At 41.5% G+C, this 15,925-nt stretch overlaps 1 protein-coding gene across 7 annotated transcripts in view; it reads left to right on the top strand.

Annotated features, from left to right (window-relative positions):
* NIN (ninein) overlaps positions 1–15,925 on the top strand; it is a 93,260-nt gene that overhangs the window by 48,852 nt on the left and 28,483 nt on the right. For 5 of the 7 annotated variants that reach the window (XM_072963031.1, XM_072963035.1, XM_072963032.1 and 2 more), the window contains 11 exons: positions 369–515; positions 1,271–1,438; positions 1,937–2,073; positions 2,392–2,532; positions 2,730–2,904; positions 5,773–5,883; positions 6,264–6,353; positions 8,381–8,519; positions 10,326–10,447; positions 11,551–12,056; positions 12,967–15,111. In XM_072963031.1, the coding sequence (XP_072819132.1) occupies positions 369–515; positions 1,271–1,438; positions 1,937–2,073; positions 2,392–2,532; positions 2,730–2,904; positions 5,773–5,883; positions 6,264–6,353; positions 8,381–8,519; positions 10,326–10,447; positions 11,551–12,056; positions 12,967–15,111 (3,881 nt within the window). The remainder of the gene's footprint in view (positions 1–368; positions 516–1,270; positions 1,439–1,936; positions 2,074–2,391; positions 2,533–2,729; positions 2,905–5,772; positions 5,884–6,263; positions 6,354–8,380; positions 8,520–10,325; positions 10,448–11,550; positions 12,057–12,966; positions 15,112–15,925) is intronic. The other 2 variants (XM_072963037.1, XM_072963036.1) reach the window with 1 other exon arrangement.

The raw sequence follows: 15,925 nt of genomic DNA, 5'->3' as shown, positions 1-15,925 counted from the left end.
ATGAAGATGCTGAAAATGAACTTTCATGTAGTTTGTATGAGGGGAAAGGACATGTTATTAGAAAGGAAAATAAATGCAATGAAATGAGAACAAAGGGATATGTTTTATTTCTGGAGTCCTGGGATCAAGAGTGGTGCCAATTTGTATTGGCCGGAAGTGTACTTTGGGCCTTGTGGGTTTTTTAGGGGGTGGGGAGGGGATAATTAAGTTTATTTATTTCTTTTTATTTTTAGAGGAGATACTGGGGATGGAACCCAGGACCTCATGCATGCTAAGCATGCACTCTAACACTTGAGCTATACCCTCCCCACCCTGGCCTTGTGTTTTTTTGAATGAAATAGTTAAAATATATGGTTTTCCTTTTCTAGATGTTTGAAGAAGTCTTCCATAATCTTGATCCTGATGGTACAATGAGTGTAGAAGATTTTTTCTATGGCTTGTTCAAAAATGGAAAATCCCTTACACAGTCAGCATCTACCCCATATAGACAATTGAAAAGGCACCTCTCCATGCAGGTAAGAAATAAGTAGGAAGTGGTTTCTCTGTGAGTAGAAGTTAAAATTCATTGAAATAATTTCTTTTTCTTCCTCTTTTTTTTAAATGAAGTATATAGTCAGTTTACAATGTTGTGTCAGTTTCCGGTATACAGCACAATGCTTCAGTCATATAGGAACATACATATATTTGTTTTCATATTCTTTTTCACCATAGGTGACTACAAGATATTGAATATAGTTCCCTGTGCTATACAGTATAAAATTTGCTGTTTATCTATTTTATGTATATTAGTTAGTATCTGTAAATCTAGAACTCTCAGTTTATCCCTTCCCACCCCCCTGAATAATTTCTAATGAATTAGCCTGCTGTCTGAAGAAGAATACTAAGGAGAAAGAAGCAAAAGAAGAGTAGTGAGGAAAGACTAAACCATTGCAGAAGGAAAAGCTGGGTTTTAAGAAATGACCATAAATTATAGAGTGGGAAGACCACGACTTATGCCCTTAATGTTAGCTGTGGGTCAGAAGAACCCTGGTGCTAAGTAGAGACACATCTCATCCATATGAAGGAACTCTGCCAGGTCAACCGTTGGGAAGCTTTGCATTCTTGACTCACTTAGGAAAGGGAGATCAAAGGGGCTGCGGGACTTTTTATTCTACCAGTATAAATTATAGAAACATGCCTTCTGCTCCTTGTGGTCTGGACTGACCAGTTTCGGTCTTGACCAACATCATCTTGAATGCCTCAGCTCGCTCAAGTCTCTTTCTTCTTCCAGTCTTTCGATGAGAGTGGTCGACGGACCACAGCCCCATCTGCGATGACAGGCTCCATCGGCTTTCGGGTCTTCTCCTGCCTGGATGATGGGATGGGCTATGCATCAGTGGAGAGAATCCTTGACACCTGGCAGGAAGAGGGCATTGAGAACAGCCAGGAGATCCTGAAGGTGTGTTGGCTGAAATGGGAGAAAAATGACAAATTGGGGAAGGGTTGAAAAATTCCATGTTTTTTTTGAAACTGTGATTTGATTTGATTTCTCCTTAATGATTCTTCTAGTCACACGATTTCAGAGAGAAGAGGTAACTTTTCCTACCCTCTTTAAACAGGAGTGTTGGTTACTTCTTTCTATGTTTTTAACCCCTAAATTATTGAGAAGAGATTTCTTAACTGATCTCTGGTCATAAAGATTAGCGTTTCACCATTGTGTTATTTACAGTGCCAGATAGTTTAAAAAGAAAAAAACCATGCAAATAATCATGTTATGTTTTCCTTAGAGAGAGCTTAGTTATGCTCTGGATTGAATATTGTTCCTAAGCAATCACTCAAGAAATGATTACAGCCAGCTTCTAGACTATAAAGTCAGCTCTCTGAGTCTGTATAACTTTGACAATTTCTGCTTTCAGAGGATAGAACTTGTGACTGTTGAACTTGTTCTGATTTCTAGGCCTTGGATTTCAGCCTTGATGGAAATGTCAATTTGACAGAATTGACACTGGCTCTTGAAAATGAGCTTTTGGTGACGAAGAACAGCATTCACCAGGCGGCTCTGGCCAGCTTTAGGGCTGAGATCCGGCATCTGCTGTGAGTTGCGCAGAAGGTTCACCTGCTCCATTCCCTTTCCTGCTTGTCCAGCGAGTCAGTCACATTCTGTGACATAGATTCTTCCATTCTGTGCACAAATATGGCTAATCTCCTCTTATCTCACTTCTGTGAAAATGAGGAAGAGCTGAGATTTGCGTGGAGGCTTCTGAAGAGGGCCGTGGAATGTCTCTGTGGTTTGGAAGGGTTTGGGTTGTCTTGGTTTTGTTTCGTATTGAAGCAAGCCAGATGAGAGCTTTTTTGGGTCTGCCTGTTGCTTAGAAACAGCTTCCCTCAGACTTAGTTTATTTCTGACTCTAGAGAGCGAGTTGATCAAGTGGTCAGAGAAAAAGAGAAGCTACGGTCAGATCTGGACAAAGCCGAGAAGCTCAAGTCTCTAATGGCCTCCGAGGTGGACGATCACCACGCGGCCATAGAGCGGCGGAACGAGTACAACCTCAGGTGCGACTGGTGGGCCCAGGCCCCTCCTCTCCTACCAGCCTGGCCGCACCTGGCGGGGGGGGGGAGTTAGGTGTGGCCAGGCCTAAAGGAAAGCAGGAGCCTCCCATCTCTGTGACTCTGTGTTTCCATTTTTGGCGCATCCACATGGGGACCTCTGAGGGATTTGATGGCAGCTTCTCAGTCTTCCCTCCTCACAGGAAACTGGATGAAGAGTACAAGGAGCGAATAGCAGCCTTGAAGAATGAGCTCCGAAAGGAGAGAGAGCAGATCCTGCAACAGGTGGGCAAGCAGCGTGTGGAACTCGAGCAGGAAATTGAAAAGGCAAAAACAGAGGAGAACTACATCCGGGACCGCCTGGCCCTCTCTTTAAAGGTAACTGTCGGGGAGGAGGGTACAGCTCAAGTGGCAGAGCGCATGCTTAGCGTGCACAAGGTGCTGTATTCAGTCCCCTCTAAAAATAAATAAACCTAATTACCTTCCCTCTCCCCCCCAAAAATAAGTGAGACACATCCATATGTAGCTGTTTTTAATAAAAACAACCTTAAAAAAAAAACAAAGGTAACTATCCTATTGGTTCTGTGGTCTGTGTCCCTGCTGGGAGAACCACATGGAAAAGCGTGGCTCTGTAAGAAGACAGGGTTGCACAGGGCTCCATCCAAAGATTCCCCATAGGTCTGCCCAGCTGGGTCATGACCCAGATGTGGTAGGCCCCCCAATGTGATCAAGATTGCAGGGTGTCCAGGCTGGTTTGCCAGCGCTGTATCATGTTCTCACTCCCTGAAGTTGCACTGGGTCCTGAGGGCTGTTTGGCATCTGGTTGATGCTCTTTCCCTTCCCTGCCCTCTCCCCTCCTCATTCTTAGCAGATGGCTTTATTTCCTGCCACGCAGAGGCCATCAGCTTTGTTTCTCTGCTTCTAAATGTACCTTTTCCCTTGTACATCCTCCTCTCCTTTCCTGTGCCTCAGTAAAGGAAGTAATCCTTCTCCTTACTGGACTCTGAGACACCAGGTGGTGCAGTGTCATCTGAAGTGAGGGGTTGAGGCTGGTTTGGACTCAGGACTGCCTGGTTCCAGTCTGGATACCACTATTTACTGGAAAACCTTGATCAGACCTGTTTCCTGATGTACAGAATAGGCACCATCATAATACCCTTAGCATTGATAGGGAGATAAAGTGAGATGCTACTTACACAGTGTCTGGAAGGTAATCAGTACATAGAGAATATTCACTCCTGCTGAGATTATAAAAGGTTCCTGAAACTCCACACATCACAAACTTGGCTAATTCTTACTCCCTAACCATTACACTGCTTCCTCTCCTGAATTTTCTCCCTAATCTACATCACCACCCTGTGCTGTAAGTCACAGAAGCTAAAGTCCTCGGTCATCCTCAGCGATCAGTTTCTGGGGCCTGTGATGACCTGAAGTGCTTCTCAGATTTATCCCGTCTCTCCGTTTCCATAGCCTCTAATAGGTTCGGAATTCACGATTTCTCAGCTGACTTTTGTGCACCCTTTCTTCCATCTGTCCAACCTCCCTCTGGCCACCAGACTTACCTTACTAGAGAACACTGACAGTCATGCTTTTTGGAAAAGTGCAACATGGCAGCACCGAAGGGCCCTGAGAGGGGGGCTGATCCTCATACCTTTCTGACCTCAGGCCCTGCCGGCAGCGACCCCCAGCGCCACGCCCCCAGTCCTGCTGCACCTGCCGTCAGCTCTCTCAGTTCCTCAATGGGTTTTATGCTCCTTCACTGCGTTCTCCACTCTGCAGGCCAAATTATGTTTTCGTTCCCATTACACTTACCTTTTTCTTGCCTGAAGACAGCACATTTTCTATTACATCATAGATCACTGTATCTGTGTCTGTCTCCCTGCCATGGTCCCGACTGTGTGTTCCCTGTGGTCAGCAACAGAATCTGATCTGTCAGCTTCCAGAGCACCAGCACAGGCCCGATACACAGCAACTGCTCCTGATGGTTTTAGCATCTCAATTTAGGCATATTTTGAAAGATCAGAGCTGTCGAATTGGCATTTTGGGGGAAGGTAGTATTTTTAAAAAACGCTTCAAGCACATTCTTTTTCACTCCATGTTACTGTGTGAGGGTGTGAACAGGAATGTATTAAAAATATACTGGCTCTATGTTCTTTTGGCAAAATGTACTTTGAAAATAATGTTCTTCCAATCAGCCTTTAGCACTGGAATAGAAAATATGTCAAATGGCACATCCGTGTGGTTTTATATTTTTAACAAATGTGGGTGGATATCTAAAAAGTATTTTGTATACGTAGAAAAACACATTTTGTGGACTTCAGTTGGTGTTATTTTATTATAATTTAAACATACAAATTATAAAAACCTGTATGTGTAGCTTTTACATCTAAAAACCAAAATAAAACTGTAAATTAAATATAAACCATATCTGCATCATCACTAAATGAAAATTGCGAAAGCTATTCTGTTTTATACTTTTTGAGCTCTCTTCTGCTGTCAGATGAACAAGGTATTCTGCAACCAGTTTTCTTTCATTTGACCATCTATTGAGAATGTTCTTCATGTCTTTAAACTTTTTACTATAGTGCTATTTAATAGAAATATAATGCAAGCCATGTACGTAATCTCAAATTTTCAAATAGCCACATTAAAAACTAAAAAGAAACAGATGAATTTAATTTTGAATCATTTTATTTAATATCTCCAAAACATTATCATTAAAAAAAATTGGGAGGGGGAGGTAATTAGGCATGTTTGTTTATTTATTATTTAAATGGAGGTACTGGGGATTGAACCCAGGACCTCATGCATGCTAAGCACACATTCTACCACTGAGCTGTATCCTCCCACCAAAACATTATCATTTTGCCATGTAATTAATATACAAAAATTATTATTGAGCTATCTTACATTTTTGTACTATTCAAATTCTGGTGAGTATTTTAGACTTACAGCACATCTTAGTTTGTATTATATATATTTCAAGTGTTCAGTATCTACATGTGACTGCTGGTGGCTACTGTTGGACAGTATGATTCTATAGGATCAAAAAAAAGAAGGCAAACTTTGATGTCATAAGATAAATATCAGTTTTTTAATACTTGCTTTTGTCTGCTCTAATCTACTGAAACTTTCAAGATGAACACGTTGTCTCAGTCTAGAACACTGATTTATGCATGACATACAGTGGTACAACAGTTTGATTAGTTTTAATTGTGCCCGCTTAATTTCCCCAAATTTCTTCAGGAAAACAGTCGTCTAGAAAATGAGCTTCTGGAAAATGCTGAAAAGTTGGCAGAGTACGAGACTCTGACAAACAAACTTCAGCGAAATTTGGAAAACGTTTTGGCAGAAAAGGTAAATCTGTTTAAATTTAATTTCCTGATATGTAGCCTGAAAGTGTAGTTTACTCAAAAGAGCGGAAGCGAGGCCACCAAGAAAACTTCTATGACAGTTATTTACATGCCTGAAGGAAGCTGTCGCTTCTGCAGCCGTCATTTAGTAGGTTAGTTATGAGGGAAGCACTGCATGGCGCTGAGAGGCAATCTCTGCTTTAGTTGAGTACATCACTCTAGAATGTTCTCCCATCATCCAGCTGGTGGTGTTTCTGCTTAAATGTCACATTCCTTTCATACTCAGGAGACTGGTTGAACACCAGAAACTGGGGCCTTTGGTATGTTACAGGTCAAAGAAGGACACTTGGGAAAAATGACAACTCTGCCCTTTTCCTCTTCTAGTTTGGTGACCTTGATCCCAGCAGTGCTGAATTCTTTTTGCAAGAAGAAAGGCTGACACAGATGAGAAATGAGTATGAGCAGCAGTGCAGGGTGAGTGCCTGACGAGAACTCAGCCAGTGGAGGGGTGCCTGGGTTCAAATGCTTCTTCACCATTTACTGTGTGCGTGACCCTGAGCACGTCACCTAATCTGTGGGTGGCTCAATTCCTGGCAAGAATAAGAGTTCCCACCAAGTAGGGTTGTTGTGGAGACTCAATGAGTAAATATAGTAGAGTCCTTAGAACAGAGCCTGGGACACGAAAAACACTTAACCCAAGTGCTAGCTATTAATATTATTACCTAGTACCCTGAAATATCATGCAAAGTGCACTTGAGTCTGCTTTATCTGGGTCAGAAATTGCTAGTAATTAGAGGGAAATAAAGTTTTATTCCAAGAGAAGGAAAATGTGGGCATGATGATGGGCTAGCCTTTCCTGAGCAAACAGTGCAGACCTAATCTGATATAATTTGCTTTTGTCTTGTGGGTTTTTTCCCTGAATACATTCCTTACTTTATAAAATGCAAATAGAGTAGAAACCAGTCAAGTCTGTAAGTAGTAACTCATTATAAATTCCTACCAGAAGACATAAAAACATCCTTAAAAATAACAGGAATCTTTGAGTTTTTTAAAAAATAACTCTCCTAAGCTCAGGAACTTCGGATTTTGGTTTTTTTTTTTTTTCTTAAACCGCAAACACTTGTCTATTTTAACAAGGTAAGCATAATTGAGTTCTGACTGCTGGAGATGAACATTGTACTTGTGCAAAACTGAGGGAAGCAACCACCTCCCTATGAGGTTGCTCAGAGCCTGCCTTCTCAGGAAATAGACATGCACATTTTGAGAAAAGAAGTGAAACGTTTATGCCACTCTTAGAAATAAGTTTTGGCTCTTGGCTCTAATTGGGCAGAGGTGTTTTCTTATATGCCTTTAATTATTTCATCGGTAAAAATCTGTCAGCTCTACCTCCAAAATCCCCCAAATTCATCCACTTGCTTATTTTTTTTTTACAGCTTTTCATAACCATATAATTCACCCACGTAAGGTGTACAAGTCAATCTCTTTTAGGATATCCACAGAATTGTGCAACCATTACCATGATAAATTGGAGAACATTTTCATATCCCAGAAAGAAAACTCCCATTCCACCATGCTGTAATCTCTCCCGGGACCCCCAGCCCTAGGCAACTGATAATCTATTTGCTGTCCTTTGGTTTTGCCTATTCTTTATGTTGCTTATAAATGGAATTACATAGTGTGTGGTCCTTTGTGCCTGCTTTCTTTCACGTAGCATAATGTTCTCAAGGCTCATCCACATTGCAGCAGGTATCAGTACTTCATTTCCTTCATCTGCTGAGCAATACTCCATTATACAGCTGTACCGCATTTTATTTACCCATTCGTTAGCTGATGGACATTTGGGTTGTTTTGAGTATTATGAATAATGCTGCTGTGAATACTTGTAAGCAAGGCTTTGTGTGGACATATTCTTTCACTCCTCTTGGTTTTATACCTATGAGTGGAATTGCCGGGTCGTATGATCACCATATGTTTAACCTTTTGAGGAACTGCTCAGTTTTTTCCAAGATGTTTTCCACCGTTTTACATTCCCTCCAGTATGAGAATTCCAGTTTCCTCCACATCCTTGCCAACAGTTGTTAATTGTATGTCTTCTTTATTTTAGCCGTCCTAGTGGGTATGAAGTGGTATCTCATGGTGGGTTTGATTTGCATTTCCCTGATGGCTAATAACATTGAGTATCTTTTTATGCGCCTGTTGGTATATCTTCTTTGGAATAGTGTCTATTCATATCCGTTGCTTAATATTTAAATGTGTTCTTTGTCCTTTTGTTATTGAGTTGTAATAGTTCTTTATATATTCTACATACAAGTACCTTATCGGATATAAAATTTGCAAAAGCTTTTCTCTCATTCTGCAGGTTGTCTTTTTACTTTCTTGATGGGATCATTTGAGGCACAAAAGTTTTTAATTTTGATGATGTACAGTTTATCTGTTTTTTTCTTTTATCGCTTGTGTTTTGGACATTACACCTAAGACTTGTGTTGGTTTTTAAACTCCAGGTATTACAAGACCAGGTAGATGAACTCCAGTCTGAACTAGAAGAATATCGTACGCAAGGCAAAGTGTTCAGACTTCCCTTGAAGAACTCGCTGTCAGAAGAACTTGATATTAACAGTAGTTGCATCGAGCCTGACCAGGGTAAACCATTCAGGCGCTGTCTTTTCAGTCTCTGCCTTTGACTTTTGTTTTTAGAACCATGGTTGAATGAAAAATTGCAAAACATCGGCAACCAAAAAAAAAAAAAAGAAAAGAAAAAAGAGAGAGAGACTGGCAATGCTATTTTCTTGAGCTATTTCACTTGTGGTCTGTTTTTTTCATTTCTCCTTCAAGTCTTTATGAGAATAATTCCATCTGATTTTGAAATGCATCAACAAAGAAATGGAAAAATCAAACCACAAGGATATTTGCTTCATTAAAACGAAAAGCTGGCCACAGATCTGAGGATCCAGGCCTTGGGAGTGTTAGAATTCAGTGGTTGAGCTACTACTGAATCCTCCCTTTCTAAAAGAGTGTCTAACTGGTGTGACAGTATTTTAGAGACTGAGCCAGCCAGAAACCAGAGTTTGATATTCTTCTGCTGGCTGTGCTAAATGTCTGCAAAACAACAAATAAGATAAACAAATGTTGGTTGCCTGTGCCTTTGAGGAGGATTTTGAGTAGCAAGGTTGGCAGGCTGGATTGTTTGGGAACCCTCCTACATTCATTATCAGCTCTTTCCCTCCCTCCTGCTGTCCTACAGGAAGGACTCCACTGTGCTGAGTTTCAATTTCAGAAAGGGTTTATACTAAATTCTTCTGTTATAAATAGTTCTCCCCACTGCTACTGGGAACAGGAGAACAGGTTCTTACAAGCGTTGTTTATTCTTCTCCTCACTTGTTTATTCTAGAATAAGGGACTAGGGAGGGGACAGGAAGAGGCCTGAACACCTGCCCTCTGATTCTGAGTCTGTACTCTGTAGCCTTACTGTGGTATAAGGATGGAGCCCAACCGATATGCTAAACCTCAGAAGCTTTTCTGGGCTTTTCCACAGATGGCCAAGGGAGTTCTCGTGGGTACGTGAGGCTGTTCCACCTTGGGGTGGTTTACGCCCCAGGCATCACTTCTCAGTTGAGGATATGTCATGATACTTGAAGAGAAAGCCCGAAGCAGGACTGTCAGTTCCAGATGCTAGACTTGTGCTGTTTCTGGCATCTGCCTGTGTACCTCCCTATGAAAGGTCTCTACGTAGGGTTAGTACACAGACAAAGTGGTTATGCCTAGCTCAGCCCTCAGCCTGTGCTTCACATTTCAGTGTCCTTCTCACCATCACAGGCAGTTGCTGAAGTGAACTCATATGAATGACTTGAGAATTTTCCACCCAAACTGCCTATATCCAGGTTCATAACTTACGCCCTGTTCTTTAAAAATGTTAGCTGGTAATTTAGGATGAGGCCCCACCTGTACTACAGAAAAATAATATTACAGTATTCAGTCTTCTGTAATGTGGAGTGGTGGTTTGGATATCTTGACCCTTGAAGTTAACACCTCAAGGTGTTTAGCAAGTATGCTGGCCATTCATTCTCCTGCCACGTTGTTCCTCTGCTAATTTGTCATTCAGTATTTGCTGGATGGCTGGTTGGTTTGAGTGAACTACCTCACTCTGCAGCATTTTCATTAGGAGGAGGTCACGTTTAAACAGCAATTCCACTGTTCTGTCAGATTCCATTAAGGTTTATTACACTGTCTGTACACGAAAGAATCTATTCACCTTCATTTTTTTCTTGTTCTTCCCTAATGCTTGAAAACAGGAGACGTCTCTTGGCTTCTGTTGTTTCCTAGTAGATCCCATCTGTAGCAATTTAGGCTAAAAATCATCCCTTCATTAAACTGGATGTCCTTCCTCAGATGCCAGTTGTGTTACTGAAAAAGCCTGCTGCAGGGTCAACAGATCCCATGTGTTTTCAGGGCTTGGTTCTGAAGAATGCAATCCATTGAATATGAGCATCGAGGCGGAGCTGGTCATTGAACAGATGAAAGAGCAGCATCACAGGGACTTGTGTCGCCTCAGACTGGAGCTTGAAGATAAAGTAAGTCCTTCTCATCAGTCCGGCTCTCTAATGTCTTTGAGCTCTGACAGGCTTTGCATGTAGAACATTCTCAATTCTTTTTTCTCAAAGAGCAGCACTGTCTACACTTCCTCTTGTGTCTTGATGGCTGCCAGAACTCACCTCCTCAGGACAGTTTCATAGGCCAAGGGTGAGGCCTTTTCTTCATAGGAGAGAGTTTCTTAAAAATGTAGTATCTTCAGCCCTAGCAACCATGGAACTTGCAGGTCATTACATTATTCCCAACTCATTAAAAAAATCGCAATAAAAAATTTTAAAAGCCCTTTGATATAGCATTACCACCTCAATTAGGTACAAGTTTTGAATCTTGGTCTCCAAAAACCTTCACCATGTCACTTCAGCTGGTATATCTAGTCTTCTTTTTTTTCCCCCAGTCCTCTGAGTTACCTTATCCTCCAGCCAAACCAGGTAGTCTGCTGTTCTCCATCAAACTGTCCTGCTCATGCTGTGACATGTGTTATTATTATCTCCTTCCACCTCTTAAAAGTCTACCTACCCTTCAGAGTTTATATCAAATGCTACCTCTTGCATTCCTGGATTCTCCCAACCAAATGTGATTTTTCCCCCCTCCTTTAAGTCCCTGGGTTACATCGTAGCTGTTTTCCCTATACTTTTAATATGTTGTATTCTGACTTGTAGTGTACTTTTTTTGTATTTGTCATAACCATATCTGGAGTGGGTTTTTCCTGATGACAGGGGCTCGTCTTACCCAACTTTGTGTCCCCACAGGGCCTGATAGGCATTAAAGAGATATTTGAATTAAATTGAGCATGTTAAGACACTAAGTGTGCAATTGGAAAGGATGCCTGTGAAGACAAATGATATCTATGTGAAGGCTTAGTCGGTTTTAATAGAGCTGTTCAGAAACTAGAAATGCAACCAAGTTAACAAGGAATGCAAACCATGCCTGACTTCAAAATATTTAACATGCTTTCGAGTTGTTACTTTAAAACAAAATGAGGAAACTGAGGAATGTCTTATAGGAAAAAAGAACTTACTGCCCCGTGGCATTTCCAAGGCCTTGAATTGAGTAACACTCTGGTTATTTCACTTTCGGGCTTCAGGTGCACCACTATGAAAAGCAGCTAGATGAAACCAAGGTTGCCTGTGAAAAGGAGCGGGAGAACATGAAGCAAAAGTATGAGAATGAAGTGCACACCTTGGAAAAACAAATAAGTGACCTTAAAAATGAAATTGCAGAACTTCAGGGCCAGGCAGTGGTGCTCAAGGAGGCACAACATATGGCTGCCTGCACACTTGAGGAGGAGAAGAAACAACTGCAAATGAAGTGGGATGAGGAAAAGGCTCACCTGCAGGAGGAGCTGAGGCTGGAGCATGAGATGGAGCTCAAGGCTAGGCTGGCGCGGGCGGAGGAAAGCTTTAACGGAGAGAGGGAAAAATTCATTCAAAGTGGAGCCTGGACAGAGGAGAAGGTGAGAGGCTTGACTCAGGAACTAGAACAGTTTCACCAGGAGCAGCTCAAAAGCCTGGTGGAGAAGCACACTCTTGAGAAAGAGGAATTGCAAAAAGAGCTCTTGGAAAAACACCAAAGGGAGCTCCGAGAGGGAAGGTAAGAAAATGGGGGAAATGGAGCAACCTGGGGCACTATTCCTCAGGGGCACCAGAAGTCCAGTCAATTGAGATGATTATGAAAAATCAGAAGACATAACAGCCCATGGGTTCTTTTTTAGTTTTTCAACTTATTTTGCCATTATTTAATAAACCTACTTTGGGGTTATTGAAACTTTTTTTTTTTAAGAGGAAAGTATTTTTTTGTGTCAGATGTGTACCTTTTACAGTTCCAGATGAGGACAAGATTATTGCAAATGTGGTTTCTTCCTAGTTCAGTCCTGTTGTTTTCTGAGAAAGGTCATTTATAAGCTAGATTCTAGGCAAGATTACATTTCCTCAGAGTTATTAAACACCATTTTGTGCTTACTTTTCTTGCATGAAATCTGAGATACTTTTGAGGGCTTTGGTGCTTCATACTTTGATTAACTTAGTGCTACTTTATTAAATAAAAAGCAAAACATAATAAGTTTGTTAATATGTGTGGTTTATATGACTACTATCCACCAATGGATACTTAATTAAAATGAAAGAATTTTATGTATTTCCCAAGTTAGGGTTTAGGTTAATATGCACTTGAACATTTGTGAAGTATCAGTCTAAGTTTTTGGCTACAGATCCATAAACAAATACATCTGGGATTATGCCAAGGAACTTGGTTTCTAAATTTTCCTTCTTAAATGCAGAGAGGTAAGTAAGTCTTTTAAATTGATTATGACTGCCAGTGTTGGCTCTCACAGATGAGATCCCTTCTCAGTGTAAGTGAATCACATAGGAATAAATGAAGATCATTTTTTAGAAAATGTCTAAATTATTTGCTTGGCTGCTGCATCTATGTGTGGGAAAATGTTTTTTGTTTGCTTCCAGAGTTGATGGCAGTTTCAGTAATGCTGTATGTTGACCACATTTAGGGAAAAATTGGAAACTGAGTGTGATAGAAGAACCTCTCAGATAGAAGCCCAGTTTCAGGCTGACTGTCAGAAAGTCACTGAGAGATGTGAAAATGCTCTGCGAAGTCTGGAGGGGCATTACCGCCAAGAGCTGAAGGAGCTCCTGGAACAGCAACGTGAGGAGAGGTCCCAGTGGGAGTTTGAGAAGGACGAGCTCTCCCAGGAGTGTGCAGAAGCCCAGGAGCAGCTTAAGGAGACTCTCCAAAGAGAGAAAGAAGCTTCTCTGGTCCTGACCCAAGAGAGAGAGATGCTGGAGAAAACATACAAAGAACATCTGAATAGCATGGTTGTTGAGAGAGAGCAGCTACTCAGAGATCTGGAAGATCTAAGAAATGTGTCTGAAAGTCAGCAAAGCCTACTGTCCAACCAGATACTTGAGCTGAAGAGCAATCATGAAAGAGAGCTGAAGGACCGGGAGCAGGTCCTGTGCCAGGCAGGCGCCTCGGAGCAGCTGGTCAGCCAGAGGCTTGAAAGGCTAGAAATGGAGCGTGACCAGGAGAGGCAAGAAATGATGTCCAAGCTTCTGGCCATGGAGAGTGTCCACAAGGCGACCTGTGAGAAAGCTGATCGAGAGAGGGCCGAGATGAGCACAGAAATCTCCAGGCTCCAGAATAAAATTAAAGAAATGCAGCAGGTGGCATCTCCTCCCTCCAGGCTTCAGAATGGCTGCCAGGCAATGGGAGGGGCGGAGGTGGCAGGAAGTGGAGCCCTGTCCCTGCTCCAGCAAGGAGAGCAGCTGTTGGAGGAGAATGGAGATGTCCTCTTAAGCCTGCAGAGAGCTCATGAACGAGCAGTGAAAGAAAATGTGAAAATGGCTACTGAAATTTCTAGGTTGCAACAGAGGCTGCAAAAATTAGAGCCAGAGTCAGTAATGGCTTCTTGTGTAGATGAGCCAACTACTGGATTTTTGGGAAATTCTGTGGAACAAACAGAACCATTTCTACTGCAAAACCGAATGAAGCAAGTAGAAAGTGGAACCATGCAGAGTGTCCTAAGTGACCTGCAAGGTGATGAGGTCCAGGATCTGGAAAGTACAGGGACGAGCTCTGGTCAGAAACAAGAGGTCAGAATACAGGAGTCTGAAGCATCAATAGAGAGTTTTTCTGAGCTTGAAAATAGTGAGGAGACCAGGACTGAGACCTGGGACCTGAAGAATCAGGTTGGCCAGCTTCAGGAACAACTAATGATCTTACGTGCAGATTGTGAGCGAGCTTCCGAAAAGAAGCAGGACCTACTTTTTGATGTTTCTGTGCTAAAGAAGAAATTAAAGGTGCTTGAGAGAATCCCTGAAGCTTCTCCGAAGTATAAACTGTTGTATGAAGACGCTAGTAGAGAAAATGAGTCTCTTCAGGAAGAGCTGAGAGTGATGGAGACACGCTATGATGAGGCTCTAGAAAATAACCAAGAACTCACTTCAGAAATGTTCCGATTACAGGATGAGTTAAAGAAGGCTGAAGAAGTGACTGAAACATTCCTTAGCCTGGAAAAGAGTTACAATGATGTCAAAAGAGAAAACGAGGAACTGCATATTCTGGTTCTGAAACTTCAAGGCAAGATTGAGAAACTGCAAGAAAGAGCAGTGCTGCAGTGTGATTGCTTCTCCTTATGGGAAGCCCATTTAGATAACCTGGACGTCGAACCTGATGAGCAGGTGCTTGAGCTAAATCGGACACTGGGAGAGCACGCACCGAAGGTTATGAAAGTACATCGTATTATAGAAGAACGTTATCAAGAAAACCAGTATATTGAGCAGGAGAATACACAGCTCCTAGATAAAGTAAAAGCACACAAAATTGCCTGGCTCCATGGAACACTCCGGACACATCGAGAAAAGCCTGTAGTAGAGGACCAAGTTATCCTGGAGGAAAACGCTGCTCTCTTAGGCCTTCAAGACAAATATTTTCAGCGCCAGGCCACAATTGCAGAGTTAGAACTGGAGAAAAAAAAGCTGCAGGAGCTGACTAGAAAGTTGAGGGAAAGAGTCACTACTTTAGTTAAGCAAAAAGACATGCCTTCTCAAGGAGAAAAGGAGGAGGAGCTGAAGGCAATGATGCATGACCTGCAAATCACGTGCAGTGAGATGCAGCAAAAAGTTGAGCTTCTGAGGTAATGTATGTACCTTCTCAACCTCACGGAATCCCACAGAGCTCCTCACCAAATCTAACTTCCACTGCTTGCTGTGCCTAGAGACACTAACCTGGTAGTCTTCGAGAAGAGAGCAGTACTTTAGACTTCCTCCTGCTTCTGTGTCATATTAACAAATAGAATAACCCTGCCTAGGAGGCATTCCCTTCCGCTCTAGGAAATAAATGTCATTCATTTGGGGTGTGAAAGTTCATAATGGAGAGTGTTTGTTGTTTAACCGTGTGCACCGTCAATGTGTGTCAAGTCTTTAACTCTTTTCTGGCACTTCATTTGGATGGATAGGTGTTTTTTTTTTTTTTTGGCTAAATGTTAGTTATTTTCCTCATTTCGATAAAACCAGTTACATGAGAATGAATGCCTTTTGCGTATTATTAACTCATTTGATAGATAAGAACTCTCTTATACTAATATAGGAAAAATGTTGTGTTTTGTGGCGTTTAGTTTTTTACTTACATCACTTGAAGTACATGCTGACATTCTGTAAATAATGGAAATTTATCTTAGGACATGTAATTTTATGGAAGAGCTATCAGATTCTAACAAATGTGCTTAAAGAATAAAGACAAAAATGAAACTAATTTGAACCACTGCTCACTTGATTTATAATATATAATCGCAATAGTCTTTTAACAAATTTCAGTTAAAAAAAACTTGTAAAATATTACATCATGTCTGAAATATCTTAATGGTGTGAAAAAAAAACCCAAAAAATTCTGGGTGAAGTTTTTCCTCTTATTCAGACCCTTTTTAGTTCTAAAAATCATAATGAGATGGA

The sequence above is a fragment of the Vicugna pacos genome, chromosome 6 (genome assembly GCF_048564905.1).
Source record: "Vicugna pacos chromosome 6, VicPac4, whole genome shotgun sequence".
Classification (NCBI taxonomy): domain Eukaryota; kingdom Metazoa; phylum Chordata; class Mammalia; order Artiodactyla; family Camelidae; genus Vicugna; species Vicugna pacos.
Note: the sequence above shows the minus strand (reverse complement) of the source record. Positions and strands in the feature narration are given on the sequence as shown.